Consider the following 20,422-nt stretch of genomic DNA (forward strand, 5'->3'; position numbering starts at 1 on the left):
GGTGAAGCTTGGAGTGAATAGAAACTTTAGAAGGAAGAGAAAGAAAGAGCGATGTGGACAGAGAAGAGAGACTAATTCCAGATGTGTCTTACAGAGGGAGAGAGGAGATAATTAGGGAGGGGAAGAGAAGGAGAGGAGAAAAGAAGGAGGGAGAGGGGGAGTGAGTGGTCAAAACACAGCTGTCTGGCTTTCTAGACTTACAGGAACATTGCAACAACAAGGGAAATCCGTATAGTGTCCTTATCGAAACACTTCCTTACAGGAAGTTAATACTCTAACAGCATTTTGTTATTTACATTTGGTGGATTGCATCATGGGCTAAAACTCAACAAAACATACACTAGTGGTTTGTATTGGCACCTAAACAAAGTTTGCTCAGTGTCAACATGGATCCTTTCATGTGTCCATTACACCACCCTGTTGCATGTTGCTACCCATCCATTCACCATCCATCTGTCCCTTCGTGTGTTTCCCTTTAAGTCCAGAGGAAGGATGTCATCCCTCTCTCTTTCCCTAGTACAGGACACACACCACTTGTCAGTGCTGATGAAGTAGACAAATGCAGACAGGCATAAGAGATTCTCATTACTAGAGCCATGAGTGTGTGTGCAGTGTGTGTGTATGTGTGAGGTCCTGTCTTCCCATCTCACCCCCCTCTTTTAAGTCCCCGCAGAGCAGAGAGAAGTGCCTAAACTTCAAGCCTCCACTTGTAACCCCCCTGGGAAGTCTGTGTGTGTGAGAGAGAAAGATAAACCTTCCTGGAATAGGCCACAATAACCCCCAGAATGGTCTCACATCAGCACAACTTTGTCTTAGTACCACACACACACACACTGATTATACAGTACACATGCACAAAGGTCCTTATTCCCTTTAGTTAACATCCTGTTCCCCTTACTCCCTTTGTCTGCCCTCTTTCCTTTTCATCCTCTGTCTATTCCCCCCCCCCCCCCCTACCATCTCTCTCCCTCTCTCGATGGCGGCAGGCTGAGACGGCAGGCTGAGACGGCCTGTGGAGCGCCAGTGGAATGTCTGTCTGTAAATAATAATAATGAGAGGAATCACACAAAAGAGACGGAGAGATTGAGAGATGGAGAGATAATGTCCAAGTAATCCAAACGCTTTCAGGGTTGTCAGTTTGTTGTAGTTACTAAGGAAAGTCAGTTGGTCATTGTGAATAATGTTCTGTGTGTTTCTGTGGTGCTGTGTGTGAGTAAGCCAATTCCAAGCTAACTGTGGGGTCCTAGCGATCTGGTGTCTCACCCACTGGAGCCTGTTGATTGACAACCGTTTCTTCATGTGCCTTTTCTTTGCCTGCAGTGGGTGTGTTTGTTTGTATGCAGGATCTCCCTTATGTTGTCATAGTTACGTCCTAAACAGACCATACATGTATGTGTAGGTAAGTGTAACCAGCTGTGGGTGTATCCTCACTGCATACATCCTATTCTGAAAGCAGTTGAAGCTCTTGACATACTCTCATATCCGGTACTCACACACAGTCAGGGGAAGATCTGACTGACTGTAGGCACGTAAGGTACTTCACACACACACAGACACACAGACCCCTGTCTCCTGAACTAGGAAAGTCCCCTGACGGTTACTGCTATGTGTGTGTTAGACAGGAGGTTGGGGTTGAGGGGATAATAATACCATCCAATACGGAGCACTGGGCAATAACTTCTAACAGCTAACCGACATGGTTATGGAGACGAGGGGTGTTTTATGACCCTACTGTCACCCCAAGGGTAGACACACTGACATTTGGAACTTAGGAACCGCCTTTAAACATGCCAAAATGGAACGATCCATCTACTGTGGAGTGTGGACAGCCAGCAACAGATTAGAGTAAATAAATGTAATAACAGGCAGATAGCTGCTTTTCAGAACAACGTTCTCTCAGACACACACACGCATTTTGTTCTTCTGTCCTCGTGGGGACCTAAATTCCATTCAAAATCCTATTTTCCCTAACATTAACCATAACCCTAAATCTAACCCTAAACCCAACCCCAATTCCTAAGCTTAAAATAGCCCTTGTCCTCATGGGGACATGGGGAAATGTTCCCACGAGGGGGAATTTTCCTTGTTTTACTATCCTTGTGGGGACTTTGGGGGATTTTAGGTCACCACAGGGCTAGATGAACAAGACCACACACACACACACACACACACACACACTGGAGTTGACAACTCTAACTCTCTGTGGAGTCAAAGTTATCTGGTGTGTGTTAGGTGACATGCCAGAACAGCCAGACAGGCCGGGGCCGGGACCAGACTACAGGGCAGACAGCCAGACAGCGTCTTCACTCTCTCTCTCCCTCTAGCTGACAGCGTCTTCACTCTCTCTCTCCCTCTAGCTGACGGCGTCTTCACTCTCTCTCCCTCTAGCTGACGGCGTCTTCACTCATTCTCTCCCTCTAGCAGACAGCGTCTTCACTCTCTCTCTCCCTCTAGCTGACAGCATCTTCACTCTCTCTCTCCCTCTAGCTGACAGCGTCTTCACTCTCTCTCCCTCTAGCTGACAGCATCTTCACTCTCTCTCCCTCTAGCTGACGGCGTCTTCACTCTCTCTCCCTCTAGCTGACGGCGTCTTCACTCATTCTCTCCCTCTAGCTGACGGCGTCTTCACTCTCTCTCTCCCTCTAGCTGACGGCGTCTTCACTCTCTCTCCCTCTAGCTGACGGCGTCTTCACTCTCTCTCCCTCTAGCTGACGGCGTCTTCACTCTCTCTCTCCCTCTAGCTGACGGCGTCTTCACTCTTTCTCTCCCTCTAGTTGACGGCGTCTTCACTCTCTCTCTCCCTCTAGCTGACGGCGTCTTCACTCTCTCTCTCCCTCTAGCTGACGGCGTCTTCACTCACTCTCTCCCTCTAGCTGACGGCGTCTTCACTCTCTCTCCCTCTAGCTGACGGCGTCTTCACTCTCTCTCTCCCTCTAGCTGACGGCGTCTTCACTCTCTCTCTCCCTCTAGCTGACGGCGTCTTCACTCACTCTCTCCCTCTAGCTGACGGCGTCTTCACTCTTTCTCTCCCTCTAGTTGACGGCGTCTTCACTCTCTCTCTCTCCCTCTAGCTGACGGCGTCTTCACTCTCTCTCTCCCTCTAGCTGACGGCGTCTTCACTCTCTCTCTCCCTCTAGCTGACGGCGTCTTCACTCTCTCTCTCCCTCTAGCTGACGGCGTCTTCACTCACTCTCTCCCTCTAGCTGACGGCGTCTTCACTCTTTCTCTCCCTCTAGTTGACGGCGTCTTCACTCTCTCTCTCCCTCTAGCTGACGGCGTCTTCACTCTCTCTCTCCCTCTAGCTGACGGCGTCTTCACTCTCTCTCTCCCTCTAGCTGACGGCGTCTTCACTCACTCTCTCTCTCTAGCTGACGGCGTCTTCACTCACTCTCTCCCTCTAGCTGACGGCGTCTTCACTCACTCTCTCCCTCTAGCTTTTTTCACGTCTGTGCATCAAGAAAACTGACAGTCGCAGCAACTTTCTACAGACATTCCACCGGAGTATAAATGAAATGTCGTTGTCACGTTCTCATTGTCTACAGACATGTCTTTAGACCAAGTATAAACTGGCCTTAACATATCAAATTCTCCCAATCAAAATCTTGAATAAAGACTATGGTTAGTTTATTAGTAAAATTGTTACTGCTTGGCTAGAATAAAAGGATAAGATTGCCCATCTTCGCTTTAGCATGTGAGATAAGTTCTGACCCATATAATAGCTCAAGGAGCGTATCAGTCATGAGACTGACTGTTTATATAGTCATAGACACCACAGCAGGATAACATCTGTTCTAAGATCAGCCCCTTGGCTGACACTGATACTGCATGTGCAACACAGCACAAGCTCACGTTTGGGTAAATATTTATACAACATGTTTTATGATATCTAATATTTTCCAGACGAGTTTCAGTCCGGCTCAAAACTTCCTCAACACGACCCAGAAAGGGAACGCAGGCTGTCTGCCTTCAACTTCAGACTGTTGACCCATCCGATTGCGTGGGTGTCCCCTATCCGTGGTTTAATGAAATTACATAGTTGAATGAGTGTCTTGGCAGTGGCTTTTGACATTGTGATCAAAACTTTCCATTGTGAAAAGGGACAACGGCACAGTCAATCAGTGCAACCTCAGATAAATGCAATCATCAATTTATTTAAACCATTTTTGAAGTGCCGTGAAACAAGTGCTGTGCTGGAAAGCCTAAAGCACTAGCAGCTACTTTAACAACTGGACTATTTTTAAAATATCACCCAGTGTGTCAGCAGGCAGTCATAATGTCCATCCTCTACAGCACAGCTGTTCGGTCCTCACTCTGTTTACGTCTGTCCGCTTCTGCTATCAGGCCTTATCCACATCCTGTATGCCATCCGATAAGAAGGCCGTGCTCTGTGCTCTGCCCTGTGTTGTGTTGTGCTGGCGAGGCGAGCAGCTGGCCGAGGAACCAAAAACTACTGGGAACATGTCGTGGCATAACGTTGCGTGCCAGAATTGTTTTTGGCCTGAGACTAAGGGGCTAGTTCAATTTTGAGTGTTATTGCGTTGGACTAAAAATAACCCATATTGAACAAGTGGGTCACAGGATGATGGAGTGAGTATTGTTTGGCCAGACTGGTATGGGTGCAACAAATCAACAGAAGGAGTGGGACCAAAGGCGCTGTGATGGTCTGTCACTGGGAAATGGAGTTGTTATAGCCTAGACCAGAGGCAAATAAAATCAATTCCTTCTAAAACTGTCTCGCAATAATACCAATAACATGTGGCGGGGAATACTCCAATACTGTATTACACAGCAATAATCTAATCAATGGTTATGTACTGTATTACACAGCAATAGTCTAATCAATGGTTATGTACTGTATTACACAGCAATAGTCTAATCAATGGTTATGTACTGTATTACACAGCAATAGTCTAATCAATGGTTATGTACTGTATTACACAGCAATAGTCTAATCAATGGTTATGTACTGTATTACACAGCAATAGTCTATTAATCAACGGTTATGTACTGTATTCCACAGCAATAGTCTATTAATCAACGGTTATGTACTGTATAACACAGCAATAGTATATTAATCAATGGTTATGTATAACACAGCAATAGTCTAATCAATGGTTATGTACTGTATTACACAGCAATAGTCTATTAATCAACGGTTATGCACTGTATTCCACAGCAATAGTATATTAATCAATGGTTATGTATTACATAGCAATAGTCTATTAATCAATGGTTATGTACTGTATTACACAGCAATAGTCTTAATCAGTGGTTCTATGTACTGTATTACACAGCAATAGTCTATTAATCAATGGTTCTATGTACTGTATTACACAGTAATAGTCTTAATCAGTGGTTATATGTACTGTATTACACAGCAATAGTCTATTAATCAACGGTTATGCACTGTATTCCACAGCAATAGTCTATTAATCAACGGTTATGTACTGTATAACACAGCAATAGTCTTAATCAGTGGTTATATGTACTGTATTACACAGCAATAGTCTATTGATCAATGGTTCTATGTACTGTATTACACAGTAATAGTCTATTGATCAATGGTTCTATGTACTGTATTACACAGTAATAGTCTATTAATCAATGGTTCTATGTATTGCATCGTTCAATGTGTAACTAAAGTAAAAGCCAGCTCCAATCTTTTAGAGAAAAAGCTAAATTAGTATGGACCAGGCTTCATTTGGTTTTCATGTGTGTCATAGCCTCTGGAAGTAAAAAAGATTGAGTATCTAACCCTCTCTCTCTCTCTCGTGCCCTCTGTCTTCCAGAATACGACCCAGGAGATCGGTGAGGAGGTGGAGGACGGGGCGGTGTACACCATCACCCTGCGGAAGGTTCAGATGCTCCACCACCACCACCATCCTGGCCATCACAGTGGCGGCAGCGGGGCTAGTAAGGGCCAGCGCTGGCTGGGTGTAGAGACGGATGCGGCCCTCAGCCTGTACGAGACGTGCAAGGTGCGCACCATCAAGGCAGGCACGCTGGAGAAGCTGGTGGAGTACATGGTCCGGGGCAACGATTCCACCTACGTCACCATCTTCCTCTGCACCTACCGCTCCTTCACCTCCACCAAGCAGGTCCTGGACCTACTGCTCAACAGGTGAGTAGAGGGAGGGCGGAGAGACAGAGGTCGGGATAGATGGATGAATTGACAGATGGATGGATAGATCCATTGGTTGATTGGTGGAAGAAATATAGATGGATGGAAAAGCTGGGTGGATGGAGATACACATAAATGAGAGGATGGATGGGTCGATGAGTGGGTGAGTGGATGGATGGATGGGTGGGTGGAGGATGGATGGATGGTGGGTGGAGGAGAGGATGGGTGGATGAGTGGATGGATGGATGAGAGGATGGATGGATGATGGGTGGAGGAGAGGATGGATGGATGGGTGGATGAGAGGATGGATGGATGAGAGGATGGGTGGGTGGATGAGAGGATGGATGGATGATGGGTGGAGGAGAGGATGGATGGATGGATGGGTGGATGAGAGGATGGATGGATAGATGGGTGGGTGGGTGGAGGAGAGGATGGATGGATGGGTGGAGGAGAGGATGGATGGATGGGTGGGTGGAGGAGAGGATGGGTGGATGGATGGAGGAATGGGTGGGTGGGTGGAGGAGAGGATGGATGGGTGGGTGGAGGAGATGATGGGTGGGTGGAGGAGATGATGGGTGGGTGGATCGATGGATGGAGGGGTGAGTGGGTGGAGGAGAGGATGGATGGATGGGTGGAGGAGAGGATGGATGGGTGGGTGGGTGGAGGAGAGGATGGATGGGTGGGTGGAGGAGATGATGGGTGGGTGGAGGAGAGGATGGGTGGATCGATGGATGGATGGATGGGTGGGTGGATGAGAGGATGGATGGATGAGAGGATGGGTGGGTGGATGGATGGAGGAATGGGTGGGTGGGTGGAGGAGAGGATGGATCGGTGGGTGGGTGGAGGAGAGGATGGGTGGGTGGGTGGGTGGAGGAGAGGATGGATGGATGGGTGGGTGGGTGGGTGGGTGGGGGAGAGGATGGGTGGGTGGGTAAAGGAGAGGATGGATGGATGAGAGGATGGTGGATGGATGGAGGAATGGGTGGGTGGGTGGAGGAGAGGATGGATGGATGGATGGATGGATGGATGGATGGGTGGGTGGGTGGGTGGAGGAGAGGGTGGAGGAGAGGATGGATGGATGGGTGGGTGGAGGAGAGGATGGATGGGTGGGTGGGTGGAGGAGAGGATGGATGGGTGGGTGGGTGGGTGGAGGAGAGGATGGGTGGGTGGGTGGAGGAGAGGATGGATGGGTGGGTGGGTGGGTGGGTGGGGGAGAGGATGGATGGATGGATGGGTGGGTGGAGGAGAGGATGGATGGATGGGTGGGTGGGGGAGAGGATGGATGGATGGATGGGTGGGTGGAGGAGAGGATGGGTGGGTGGGTGGAGGAGAGGATGGATGGGTGGGTGGGTGGAGGAGAGGATGGGTGGGTGGAGGAGAGGATGGATGGATGGGTGGGTGGGTGGGTGGGGGAGAGGATGGGTGGGTGGGTAAAGGAGAGGATGGATGGATGAGAGGATGGGTGGATGGATGGAGGAATGGGTGGGTGGGTGGAGGAGAGGATGGATGGATGGATGGATGGGTGGGTGGGTGGGTGGAGGAGAGGATGGATGGATGGGTGGGTGGGTAAAGGAGAGGATGGATGGATGAGAGGATGGGTGGATGGATGGAGGAATGGGTGGGTGGGTGGAGGAGAGGATGGATGGGTGGGTGGATGGATGGAGGAATGGGTGGGTGGGTGGAGGAGAGGATGGATCGGTGGGTGGGTGGAGGAGAGGATGGGTGGGTGGGTGGGTGGAGGAGAGGATGGATGGATGGGTGGGTGGGTGGGTGGGTGGGGGAGAGGATGGATGGATGAGAGGATGGTGGATGGATGGAGGAATGGGTGGGTGGGTGGAGGAGAGGATGGATGGATGGATGGGTGGGTGGGTGGAGGAGAGGGTGGAGGAGAGGATGGATGGATGGGTGGGTGGAGGAGAGGATGGATGGGTGGGTGGGTGGAGGAGAGGATGGATGGGTGGGTGGGTGGAGGAGAGGATGGATGGGTGGGTGGGTGGGGGAGAGGATGGGTGGGTGGGTAAAGGAGAGGATGGATGGATGAGAGGATGGGTGGGTGGGTGGAGGAGAGGATGGATGGATGGATGGATGGGTGGGTGGGTGGAGGAGAGGATGGATGGATGGGTGGGTGGAGGAGAAGATGGATGGATGGGTGGATGGATGGATGGATGGGTGGGTGGGTGGAGGAGAGGATGGGTGGGTGGGTGGAGGAGAGGATGGATGGGTGGGTGGGTGGAGGAGAGGATGGATGGGTGGGTGGGTGGGTGGAGGAGAGGATGGATGGATGGGTGGGTGGGTGGGTGGGGGAGAGGATGGGTGGGTGGGTAAAGGAGAGGATGGATGGATGAGAGGATGGGTGGATGGATGGAGGAATGGGTGGGTGGGTGGAGGAGAGGATGGATGGATGGATGGGTGGGTGGGTGGGTGGAGGAGAGGATGGATGGATGGGTGGGTGGGGGAGAGGATGGGTGGGTGGGTAAAGGAGAGGATGGATGGATGAGAGGATGGGTTGGTGGATGGATGGAGGAATGGGTGGGTGGGTGGAGGAGAGGATGGATGGGTGGGTGGGTGGAGGAGATGATGGGTGGGTGAAGGAGAGGATGGGTGGATCGATGGAGGAATGGGTGGGTGGGTGGGTGGGTGGATGGATGGGTGGGTGGATGAGAGGATGGATGGATGAGAGGATGGGTGGATGGATGGAGGAATGGGTGGGTGGGTGGAGGAGAGGATGGATGGGTGGGTGGGTGGAGGAGAGGATGGATGGATGGGTGGGTGGGTGGATGGATGGGTGGGTGGGTGGGTGGGGGAGAGGATGGGTGGGTGGGTGGGTGAAGGAGAGGATGGATGGATGAGAGGATGGGTGGATGGATGGAGGAATGGGTGGGTGGGTGGGTGGAGGAGAGGATGGATGGATGGGTGGGTGGAGGAGAGGATGGGTGGGTGGGTGAAGGAGAGGATGGATGATAGATGGGTGGATGAGAGGATGGTGCGATGGATGGGTGGATGAGAGGATGGATGGGTGGGTGGAGGAGAGGATGGATGGATGGATGGGTGATTGGAGAGGATGAGTGGATGGATGGATGAGGGGATGGGTGGGTGGGTGGGTGGAGGATGGATGGATGGATGGGTGGAGGATAGGATGGATGGATGGGTGATTGGAGGAGAGGATGAATGGATGGGTGGGTGGAGGAGAGGATGGGTGGATGGGTGGGTGGAGGAGAGAATGGATGGGTGGGTGTGTGGATGAGTGGAGGAGAAAATGGATGGATAGATGGGAGGGTGGATGAGATGATGGGAGGATGGGTGGGTGGAGGAGAGGATGGGTAGATGGGTGGATGAGAGGATGGATGGATGGATGAGAGGGTGGAGGAGAGAATGGATGGGTTGGTGCGTGGATGGGTGGAGGAGAGAATGGATTGATAGATGGGAGGGTGGATGAGATGATGGATGGATGGGTGGGTGGATGAGAGGATAGGTGGGTGGATGAGAGGATGTATGGATGAGAGGATGGATGGATGGATGGGTGGTTGGAGGAGATACACATAAATGACTGGATGGGTGGTTGGAGGAGAGGATGGGTGGGTGGATGAGAGGATTGGTGGGTGGATGGCTGGAGGAGAGAATGAGTGGATGAGAGGATGGATAAATGGGTGGATGGATAAATGGGTGGGCGGGTGGGTGGGTGTATGGATGGATGGGTGGATGAGAGGATGGAAAATATGGATGGATGGAGATACACATAAACGACTCGATGAGTGGATGGGTGGGTGGATGAGTGGATGGGTGGGTGGATGAGAGGATGGATGGGAGGATGGAGGACAGGATGGGTGGGTGGGTGGAGGAGAGAATGGATGGGTGGGTGGGTGGATGAGAGGATGGGTGGGTGGGTGCGTGGATGGGTGGAGGATGGGTGGGTGGGTGGATGAGAGGATGGATGGGTGGGTGGGTGGATGAGAGGATGAGAGGATGGGTGGATGGATAGATGGGTGGATGGATGGATGGGTGGGTGGAGCAGAGGATGGGTGGGTGGATGGATGGATGGATGGATGGGTGGGGGCATGGATGGGTGGAGGAGAGAATGGATGGATGGGAGGGTGGATGAATGGATGGGTGGATGAGAGGATGGGTGGGTGTGTGGATGGATAGATGTGTGGATGGATGGATAGGTGGATGAGAGGATGGAAATCTGGGTGGATGGAGATACACATAAATGACTGGATGGGTGGATGAGAGGATGGGTGGTTGGAGGAGAGGATTAATGGGTGGGTGGAGGAGAGGATGGATGGGTGGGTGGGTGGAGGAGAGAATGGGTGGATGAGAGGATGGATGGGTGGATGGATGGATAGATTGGTGGGTGGGTGGGTGGGTGAGAGGATGAAAAATATGGGTGTATGGAGATACACATAAATGACTCGATAAATCGATGGGTGGATGAGAGGATGGATGGATGGGTGGGTTGAGGAGAGGATGGATGGATGGGTGGGTGGAGGAGAGGATGGGTGGGTGGAGGAGAGGATGGGTGGGTGGATGAGAGGATGAATGGGTGGATGAGAGGATGGATGAGAGGGTGGATGGAAGGGTGGGTGGATGGATGACTAACAAACTGATTACTGTGTTCAGGTATGCCAAACTCCAGCTTGGATCAGAGGGCCACAGACTGACTCACGACGATCGTACAGAACTGAGGAAGTAAGTTTATCTGACTCTGACACACATTGTGGACAATACATCTTACCCAAATAGCCTATTTTAAACACATGCTGTACAGTAACAGAAGACCTTGTTAGACTGTTTGCTTAATTTTCACATTTTTTTGCCTGGAATTTGTATTGCTTGCCTTATACCTATCTATTCAGAGGAGGACACTTCACAAGTCGTGACATCCACCCTACAAACGTGTACCTCTTTATCTCTCCATACCACCAGTACTATCCTGCTGGCATAAGCAGTTCTGCCATTGGGAACATTGGATATGTTTCTATTGTGTTCATATGGGTGTTGTATCGCGTTACAAAGTTCGTCATTGTCCTATATTTTGTGACCCATATCCTCAGGGAAAACATTTTTTATGTATCTCTTTCCTATCCTTCTCCGGTTTCATGGTAGCTAGTCCCTTTATCTACTGTATCTTTCCTACCTCTCCACTCTCTTTTTTTCTCATTTCCACCCTCTTTTTTAACATTATAAAAGGTAATATCTCTCTTTCACTCTCCTTTTTTGTCTCTCTCTCTCTTCCTCAGCACAATATCCTCCATCTTGGGGGCGTGGCTGGACCAGTATTCTGAGGACTTCTGGAAGCCTCCGGAGTACAGCTGTCTGCGACGACTAATCTCCTACCTGCACCTCAACTTCCCAGGATCGGACCTGGAACGCCGCGCCTGCAACCTCCTGACACACTTCCACCGCCGACAGCTCCAGGAGCCCGAGCACGAGTGTAAGATGACCGGCCGACTCCCAGCTGAACTTTTGACCCTGACCCTCAACATGAGCATGGAGAGTCCAAAGTATTAGTGGAAGGCCACAGATGTTTCCGGTGGTACTCCAAATCAGATAACACTGTTGTTAGTCAATCCCTTAGGGAAAGTGTTACAGACAACCAAGAGCTTGTGTGTGTGTGTTTTTATTATTTTACCTTTATTTAACTAGGCAAGTCAGTTAAGAACAAATTCTTATTTTCAATGACGGCCTAGGAACAGTGGGTTAACTGCCTGTTCAGGGGCAGAACGACAGATTTGTTGTCAGCTCGCAACCTTCCGGTTACTAGTCCAACATTCTTACCACTAGGCTACCCTGTCGCCCCAGTGTGTGTGTGAGAGAGAGAGAGATGTGGTCGTGGGTGTCAGGAAGCAAAGTCGAACCAACACAGTCAGATGCTCTAGTTTAGTCCAACCTGTATTGTCTTACAATACTTTGATCCACATCTTCCACGAAAGGTATATCTGAGTCTGTGGGCCCTCACATCCCTACATTAAGTAGTTTACTAAACCCAGCCGTGTGTTTCATGTTCTTTTGCTAATGAGTGGTGATGTTATCCCTCAGTGCTGGACCATGGTGGCTATTCGTTCACCCTACTGGAAGAGAATGGCTACGAGGATGAGCAGCTGGACTTCTTGAACTTTGACCCGGCGGTGGTGGCCGAGCAGTTCACCCTCATGGACGCGGTAGGATGCCAAAACATTGCAAAACTCAGAAAACTTTAGTCCCAAATGCACATATTTGTGTACTAACAACAGATAACAACATATCCTAAATAATAATTAACTCTGTCTTTGTTTGAGTTGTCTATGAAATTGTTGTCTATTATTTTCCATCATTTTCCATAGTGGTACTTCATAGTTTGAGTTGCTCTCTCATTGTTTTCACAAAGTTCATGTGTATTTTTCCATGCCAGCAAGTCTCCTTGGATTTGATCGAAAATGAAAAATGAAACACTGTAACTGTGTCCTGTTGGAGCCAAGGGGCTTCCTTGACCGGTCTTCAGGGGCTGTTAGATAAGACAGGAAGTGAGGACAGAAGACAGAGGGCTTTAGGCCCACACTGCTTGAGTTTCCGCTCATAAACAAATGTTACTCCAAAAGCTTCCTTACCGGCATTTATTAGGAGACTTGTGTACAACAGGCAATTTTATCAATTGTCCTCAAAGCCTTCTGAAGAAGTATCTGCCTGTTTCTGATTTCTCGCTCGCTTCTGCATAGGAGTGAAAACATGTTCATCTCATCCAAAATACATCTCTGGTTGCAGCAAGAAACCAAGCCTCCATTTTGTTTGTCTTCCTCCAAACCCCCTCTTCTTTACTCCCCTTTTTCCTCATAGGAGCTCTTTAAGAAAGTGGTTCCCTACCACTGTCTGGGGAGTATTTGGTCGCAGCGGGACAAGAAGGGCAAGGAACACCTGGCCCCCACCATCCGTGCCACCGTCACCCAGTTCAACTGCGTCACCAACTGTGTCATCGCCACATGTCTGAGCGAGCGCTCGCTCAAACCCACGCAGCGCGCCAAGCTGGTGGAGCGCTGGATCGAAGTGGCTAGGGTGAGACACTGTTGTTAGCAGGAGTTGGTGTGGGATTACTTTTGAATTAATAGTCATTTAGCAGACACTCTTAGCCAGAGCAATTTACTAGTGAGCTCATACATTTTCATACTTCTTTTTCATACTGATCCCCCATGGGAATCAAACCCACAACCCTGGCGTTGCAAGTGCCATGCTTTACCAACTGAGTCACACGGGTAGAGCATGGTGTCCTTCCCCTTCAGTCCTGCAGAGGTGCAGTTTGTGCTGTGTAGCATGATGATTACAGTACCCATAATGCTCTGTTCCAAAGACTTGGTCTTATTTGAGTAAAACAATTCTGAAGCTTATCTAGTGGTGTTCTGTCTCCTTACCAATACATTGGATTGATTTGCCCCTGGTGCTGAAATGAGTCCATTGATATTCATCTGAATATTTACTGTCTTTTTTTCTCTTCAGGAGTGTCGAATCCTGAAGAACTTTTCTTCACTGCGGGCTATCCTCTCTGCTCTGCAGTGCAACCCGGTCCACCGGCTGAAGAGGACATGGGACGAGGTGTCCAGGGAGAACTTCCGCATCTTCCATGAGTTGTCAGAAATCTTCTCTGACGAGAATAATCATTCGCTCAGCAGAGAGCTGCTCATTAAGGTAGGTTAATGAGCAGGTGTGTGTGTGTGTGTGTGTGTGTGTGTGTGTGTGTGTGTGTGTGTGTGTGTGTGTTAGTGAAGGAGTACTCCTAGAGGGGTGTGACCCCACACAAGGGAACCTATATCACTCCACTGCCTGAAATCAGAGGACTACTGTAGTCAGAGCAGTGTGTGTGTGTATATATTTAGTTTGCTAATGCTTTATTGATTGTGCGCCCCAAACACAAATGCGCTCTCACACACACACTCTGATTATAGTAGTGCTATGATTTCAGGCAGTTAGAGTGATGGGATTTCCCCTGTGTGAGGTCACACTACTCTAGTGGTACTCCTGCTCTCACACAGACGGTGTCATCACCCAAGATGAGATGACAGTGTTACACTGCAGTAGATTCCTGGTGTAACAGGGTGTGGTCACACACTACCCTGCAGTAGCATCATGGGGTGACGGGGCATGTGCATGTGAGAGTGACGCACTTGGAGACGGAATTAAAGGACATCCTGAAAGTAATTTCCAGCACATAAAAACACAAAGTGAAAAACAAAATATGGGATTTTGTCATCTGGAGTTTCCTATCTTGGTTGAATATCTTGGTGAGATATTTGGTCATCCTCCCAATGAGAAGAGTTCTTAGCTAACAATGTATTGCACTTTGGACACTTGGCAACATGATTCATATAGCCAATTCATTATCAACTGTTATGGACAGCATAGAACACTACAGAACAGAACAGTATAGCAGTATGGAACAGAACAGTATAGCAGTATAGAACAGAACAGTATAGCAGTATAGAACAGAATAGTATAGCAGTATAGAACAGAATAGTATAGCAATATAGAACACAATAGTATAGATGTATAGAACAGAATAGTATAGCAGTATAGAACAGAATAGTATAGAACAGAACAGTATAGCAGTATAGAACAGAACAGTATAGCAGTATAGAGCAGAATAGTATAGCAGTATAGAACAGAACAGTATAGCAGTATAGAACAGAATAGTATAGCAGTATAGAACAGAATAGTATAGCAGTGTAGAACAGTATAGCGGTATAGAACAGAGCAGTATAGAACAGTATAGCAGTATAGAACAGAACAGTATAGCAGTATAGAACAGTATAGCAGTATAGAAACAGAATAGTATAGCAGTATAGAACAGAATAGTATAGAACAGTACAGAACAGTATAGCAGTATAGAACAGAATAGTATAGCAGTATAGAACATAACAGTATAGCAGTAGAGAACAGAACAGTATAGCAGTATAGAACAGAACAGTATAGCAGTATAGAACAGTACAGAACAGTATAGGAGTATAGAACAGTACAGAACAGTATAGCAGTATAGAACAGAACAGTATAGCAGTATAGAACAGAACAGTATAGCAGTATAGAACAAAACATTATAGCAGTATAGAACAGTACAGAACAGTATAGCAGTATAGAACAGAACAGTGTAGCAGTATAGAACAGAACAGTATAGCAGTATAGAACAGAATAGTATAGCAGTATAGAACAGTACAGAACAGTATAGCAGTGTAGTACAGAACAGTATAGCAGTATAGAACAGAACAGTATAGCAGTATAGAACAGTACAGAACAGTATAGCAGTATAGAACAGTATAGCAGTATAGAACAGTGCAGTATAGAACAGAACAGTATAGCAGTATATAACAGAACAGTATAGCAGTATAGAACAGAACAGTATAGCAGTATAGAACAGAACAGTACAGAACAGTACAGAACAGAATAGGAGTATAGAACAGTACAGAACAGTATAGCAGTATAGAACAGAACAGTATAGCAGTATAGAACAGCACAGCATAGCAGTATAGAACAGTACAGAACAGTATAGCAGTATAGAACAATACAGAACAGTATAGCAGTATAGAACATAACAGTATAGCAGTATAGAACATAACAGTATAGCAGTATAGAACAGAACAGTATAACAGTATAGAACAGTGTAGCAGTATAGAACAGAACAGTATAGCAGTATAGCAGTATAGAACAGAACAGCATAGCAGTATAGAACAGAATAGTATAGCAGTATAGAACAGTACAGAACAGTATAGCAGTGTAGTACAGAACAGTATAGCAGTATAGAACAGAACAGTATAGCAGTATAGAACATAACAGTATAGCAGTATAGAACAGAACAGTATAGCAGTATAGAACAGTGTAGCAGTATAGAACAGAACAGTATAGCAGTATAGAACAGTATAGCAGTATATAACAGAACAGTATAGCAGTATAGAACAGTGCAGTATAGAACAGAACAGTATAGCAGTATATAACAGAACAGTATAGCAGTATAGAACAGAACAGTATAGCAGTATAGAACAGAACAGTAAAGCAGTATAGAACAGAACAGCATAGCAGTATAGAACAGTACAGTACAGTATAGCAGTATAGAACAATACAGAACAGTATAGCAGTATAGAACATAACAGTATAGCAGTATAGAACATAACAGTATAGAACAGAACAGTATAGCAGTATAGAACAGTGTAGCAGTATAGAACAGAACAGTATAGCAGTATAGAACAGTATAGCAGTATATAACAGAACAGTATAGCAGTATAGAACAGTGCAGTATAGAACAGAACAGTATAGCAGTATATAACAGAACAGTATAGCAGTATAGAACAGAACAGTATAGCAGTATAGAACAGAACAGTAAAGCAGTATAGAACAGAACAGCATAGCAGTATAGAACAGTACAGTACAGTATAGCAGTATAGAACAATACAGAACAGTATAGCAGTATAGAACATAACAGTATAGCAGTATAGAACATAACAGTATAGAACAGAACAGTATAGCAGTATAGAACAGTGTAGCAGTATAGAACAGAACAGTATAGCAGTATAGAACAGTATAGCAGTATATAACAGAACAGTATAGCAGTATAGAACATAATAGTATAGCAGTATAGAACAGTACAGAACAGTATAGCAGTATAGTACAGAACAGTATAGCAGTATAGTACAGAACAGTATAGCAGTATAGAACAGAACAGTATAGCAGTATAGAACAGTACAGAACAGTATAGCAGTATAGAACAGAACAGAACAGTATAGCAGTATAGAACAGTGTAGCAGTATAGAACAGAACAGTATAGAACAGAACAGTATAGCAGTATAGAACAGAACAGTATAGCAGTATAGAGCAGAATAGTATAGCAGTATAGAACAGAACAGTATAGCAGTATAGAACAGAATAGTATAGCAGTATAGAACAGAATAGTATAGCAGTGTAGAACAGTATAGCGGTATAGAACAGAGCAGTATAGAACAGTATAGCAGTATAGAACAGAACAGTATAGCAGTATAGAAACAGAATAGTATAGCAGTATAGAACAGAATAGTATAGAACAGTACAGAACAGTATAGCAGTATAGAACAGAATAGTATAGCAGTATAGAACATAACAGTATAGCAGTATAGAACATAACAGTATAGCAGTAGAGAACAGAACAGTATAGCAGTATAGAACAGAACAGTATAGCAGTATAGAACAGTACAGAACAGTATAGGAGTATAGAACAGTACAGAACAGTATAGCAGTATAGAACAGAACAGTATAGCAGTATAGAACAGAACAGTATAGCAGTATAGAACAAAACATTATAGCAGTATAGAACAGTACAGAACAGTATAGCAGTATAGAACAGAACAGTGTAGCAGTATAGAACAGAACAGTATAGCAGTATAGAACAGAATAGTATAGCAGTATAGAACAGTACAGAACAGTATAGCAGTGTAGTACAGAACAGTATAGCAGTATAGAACAGAACAGTATAGCAGTATAGAACAGTACAGAACAGTATAGCAGTATAGAACAGTATAGCAGTATAGAACAGTGCAGTATAGAACAGAACAGTATAGCAGTATATAACAGAACAGTATAGCAGTATAGAACAGAACAGTATAGCAGTATAGAACAGAACAGTACAGAACAGTACAGAACAGAATAGGAGTATAGAACAGTACAGAACAGTATAGCAGTATAGAACAGAACAGTATAGCAGTATAGAACAGCACAGCATAGCAGTATAGAACAGTACAGAACAGTATAGCAGTATAGAACAATACAGAACAGTATAGCAGTATAGAACATAACAGTATAGCAGTATAGAACATAACAGTATAGCAGTATAGAACAGAACAGTATAACAGTATAGAACAGTGTAGCAGTATAGAACAGAACAGTATAGCAGTATAGCAGTATAGAACAGAACAGCATAGCAGTATAGAACAGAATAGTATAGCAGTATAGAACAGTACAGAACAGTATAGCAGTGTAGTACAGAACAGTATAGCAGTATAGAACAGAACAGTATAGCAGTATAGAACATAACAGTATAGCAGTATAGAACAGAACAGTATAGCAGTATAGAACAGTGTAGCAGTATAGAACAGAACAGTATAGCAGTATAGAACAGTATAGCAGTATATAACAGAACAGTATAGCAGTATAGAACAGTGCAGTATAGAACAGAACAGTATAGCAGTATATAACAGAACAGTATAGCAGTATAGAACAGAACAGTATAGCAGTATAGAACAGAACAGTAAAGCAGTATAGAACAGAACAGCATAGCAGTATAGAACAGTACAGTACAGTATAGCAGTATAGAACAATACAGAACAGTATAGCAGTATAGAACATAACAGTATAGCAGTATAGAACATAACAGTATAGAACAGAACAGTATAGCAGTATAGAACAGTGTAGCAGTATAGAACAGAACAGTATAGCAGTATAGAACAGTATAGCAGTATATAACAGAACAGTATAGCAGTATAGAACAGTGCAGTATAGAACAGAACAGTATAGCAGTATATAACAGAACAGTATAGCAGTATAGAACAGAACAGTATAGCAGTATAGAACAGAACAGTAAAGCAGTATAGAACAGAACAGCATAGCAGTATAGAACAGTACAGTACAGTATAGCAGTATAGAACAATACAGAACAGTATAGCAGTATAGAACATAACAGTATAGCAGTATAGAACATAACAGTATAGAACAGAACAGTATAGCAGTATAGAACAGTGTAGCAGTATAGAACAGAACAGTATAGCAGTATAGAACAGTATAGCAGTATATAACAGAACAGTATAGCAGTATAGAACATAATAGTATAGCAGTATAGAACAGTACAGAACAGTATAGCAGTATAGTACAGAACAGTATAGCAGTATAGTACAGAACAGTATAGCAGTATAGAACAGAACAGTATAGCAGTATAGAACAGTACAGAACAGTATAGCAGTATAGAACAGAACAGAACAGTATAGCAGTATAGAACAGTGTAGCAGTATAGAACAGAACAGTATAGCAGTATAGAACAGTATAGCAGTATAGAACAGAACAGTATAGCAGTATAGAACAGAATAGTATAGCAGTATAGAACAGTACAGAACAGTATAGCAGTATAGAACAGTACAGAACAGTATAGCAGTACAGAACAGAACAGTGTAGCAGTATAGAACAGAACAGTGTAGCAGTATAGAACAGAACAGTGTAGCAGTATAGAACAGAACAGTATAGCAGTATAGAACAGTACAGAACAGTATAGCAGTATAGAACAGAACAGTATAGCAGTATAGAACAGAACAGCATAGCAGTATAGAACAGTACAGAACAGTATAGCAGTATAGAACAATACAGAACAGTATAGCAGTATAGAACATAACAGTATAGCAGTATAGAACATAACAGTATAGCAGTATAGAACAGAACAGTATAGCAGTATAGAACAGTGTAGCAGTATAGAACAGAACAGAATAGCAGTATAGCAGTATAGAACAGAACAGTATAGCAGTATAGAACAGTACAGAACAGTATAGCAGTATAGTACAGAACAGTATAGCGGTATAGAACAGAACAGTATAGCAGTATAGGACAGTACAGAACAGTATAGCAGTATAGAACAGAACAGTATAGCAGTATAGAACAGAACATTATAGCAGTATAGAACAGTGTAGCAGTATAGAACAGAACAGTATAGCAGCATAGAACAGTATAGCAGTATAGAACAGAACAGTATAGCAGTATAGAACAGAATAGTATAGCAGTATAGAACAGTACAGAACAGTATAGCAGTATAGTACAGAACAGTATAGCAGTATAGAACAGAACAGTATAGCAGTATAGAACAGTACAGAACAGTATAGCAGTATAGAACAGTACAGAACAGTATAGCAGTATAGAACAGAACAGTATAGCAGTATAGAACAGTACAGAACAGTATAGCAGTATAGTACAGAACAGTATAGCAGTATAGAACAGAACAGTATAGCAGTATAGAACAGAACATTATAGCAGTATAGAACAGTGTAGCAGTATAGAACAGAACAGTATAGAACAGTATAGCAGTATAGAACAGAACAGTATAGCAGTATAGAACAGAATAGTATAGCAGTATAGAACAGTACAGAACAGTATAGCAGTATAGTACAGAACAGTATAGCAGTATAGAACAGAACAGTATAGCAGTATAGAACAGTACAGAACAGTATAGCAGTATAGAACAGTACAGAACAGTATAGCAGTATAGAACAGAACAGTATAGCAGTATAGAACAGAACAGTATAGCAGTATAGAACAGTATAGCAGTATAGAACAGAACAGTATAGC

At 45.2% G+C, this 20,422-nt stretch overlaps 1 protein-coding gene across 6 annotated transcripts in view; it reads left to right on the forward strand.

Moving 5' to 3' along the window:
* LOC110523253 (ral guanine nucleotide dissociation stimulator) overlaps positions 1 to 20,422 on the forward strand; it is an 81,690-nt gene that overhangs the window by 39,554 nt on the left and 21,714 nt on the right. For all 6 annotated transcript variants that reach the window (XM_036976848.2, XM_090233773.1, XM_090233771.1 and 3 more), the window contains exons 2-7: positions 5,790 to 6,121; positions 10,739 to 10,807; positions 11,359 to 11,552; positions 12,158 to 12,279; positions 12,932 to 13,147; positions 13,586 to 13,774. In XM_036976848.2, coding sequence (XP_036832743.1) covers positions 5,790 to 6,121; positions 10,739 to 10,807; positions 11,359 to 11,552; positions 12,158 to 12,279; positions 12,932 to 13,147; positions 13,586 to 13,774 — 1,122 coding nt within the window. The remainder of the gene's footprint in view (positions 1 to 5,789; positions 6,122 to 10,738; positions 10,808 to 11,358; positions 11,553 to 12,157; positions 12,280 to 12,931; positions 13,148 to 13,585; positions 13,775 to 20,422) is intronic.

This window comes from Oncorhynchus mykiss, chromosome 5 (assembly GCF_057628025.1).
Source record: "Oncorhynchus mykiss isolate SJ-2025 chromosome 5, ASM5762802v1, whole genome shotgun sequence".
Lineage (NCBI taxonomy): Eukaryota > Metazoa > Chordata > Actinopteri > Salmoniformes > Salmonidae > Oncorhynchus > Oncorhynchus mykiss.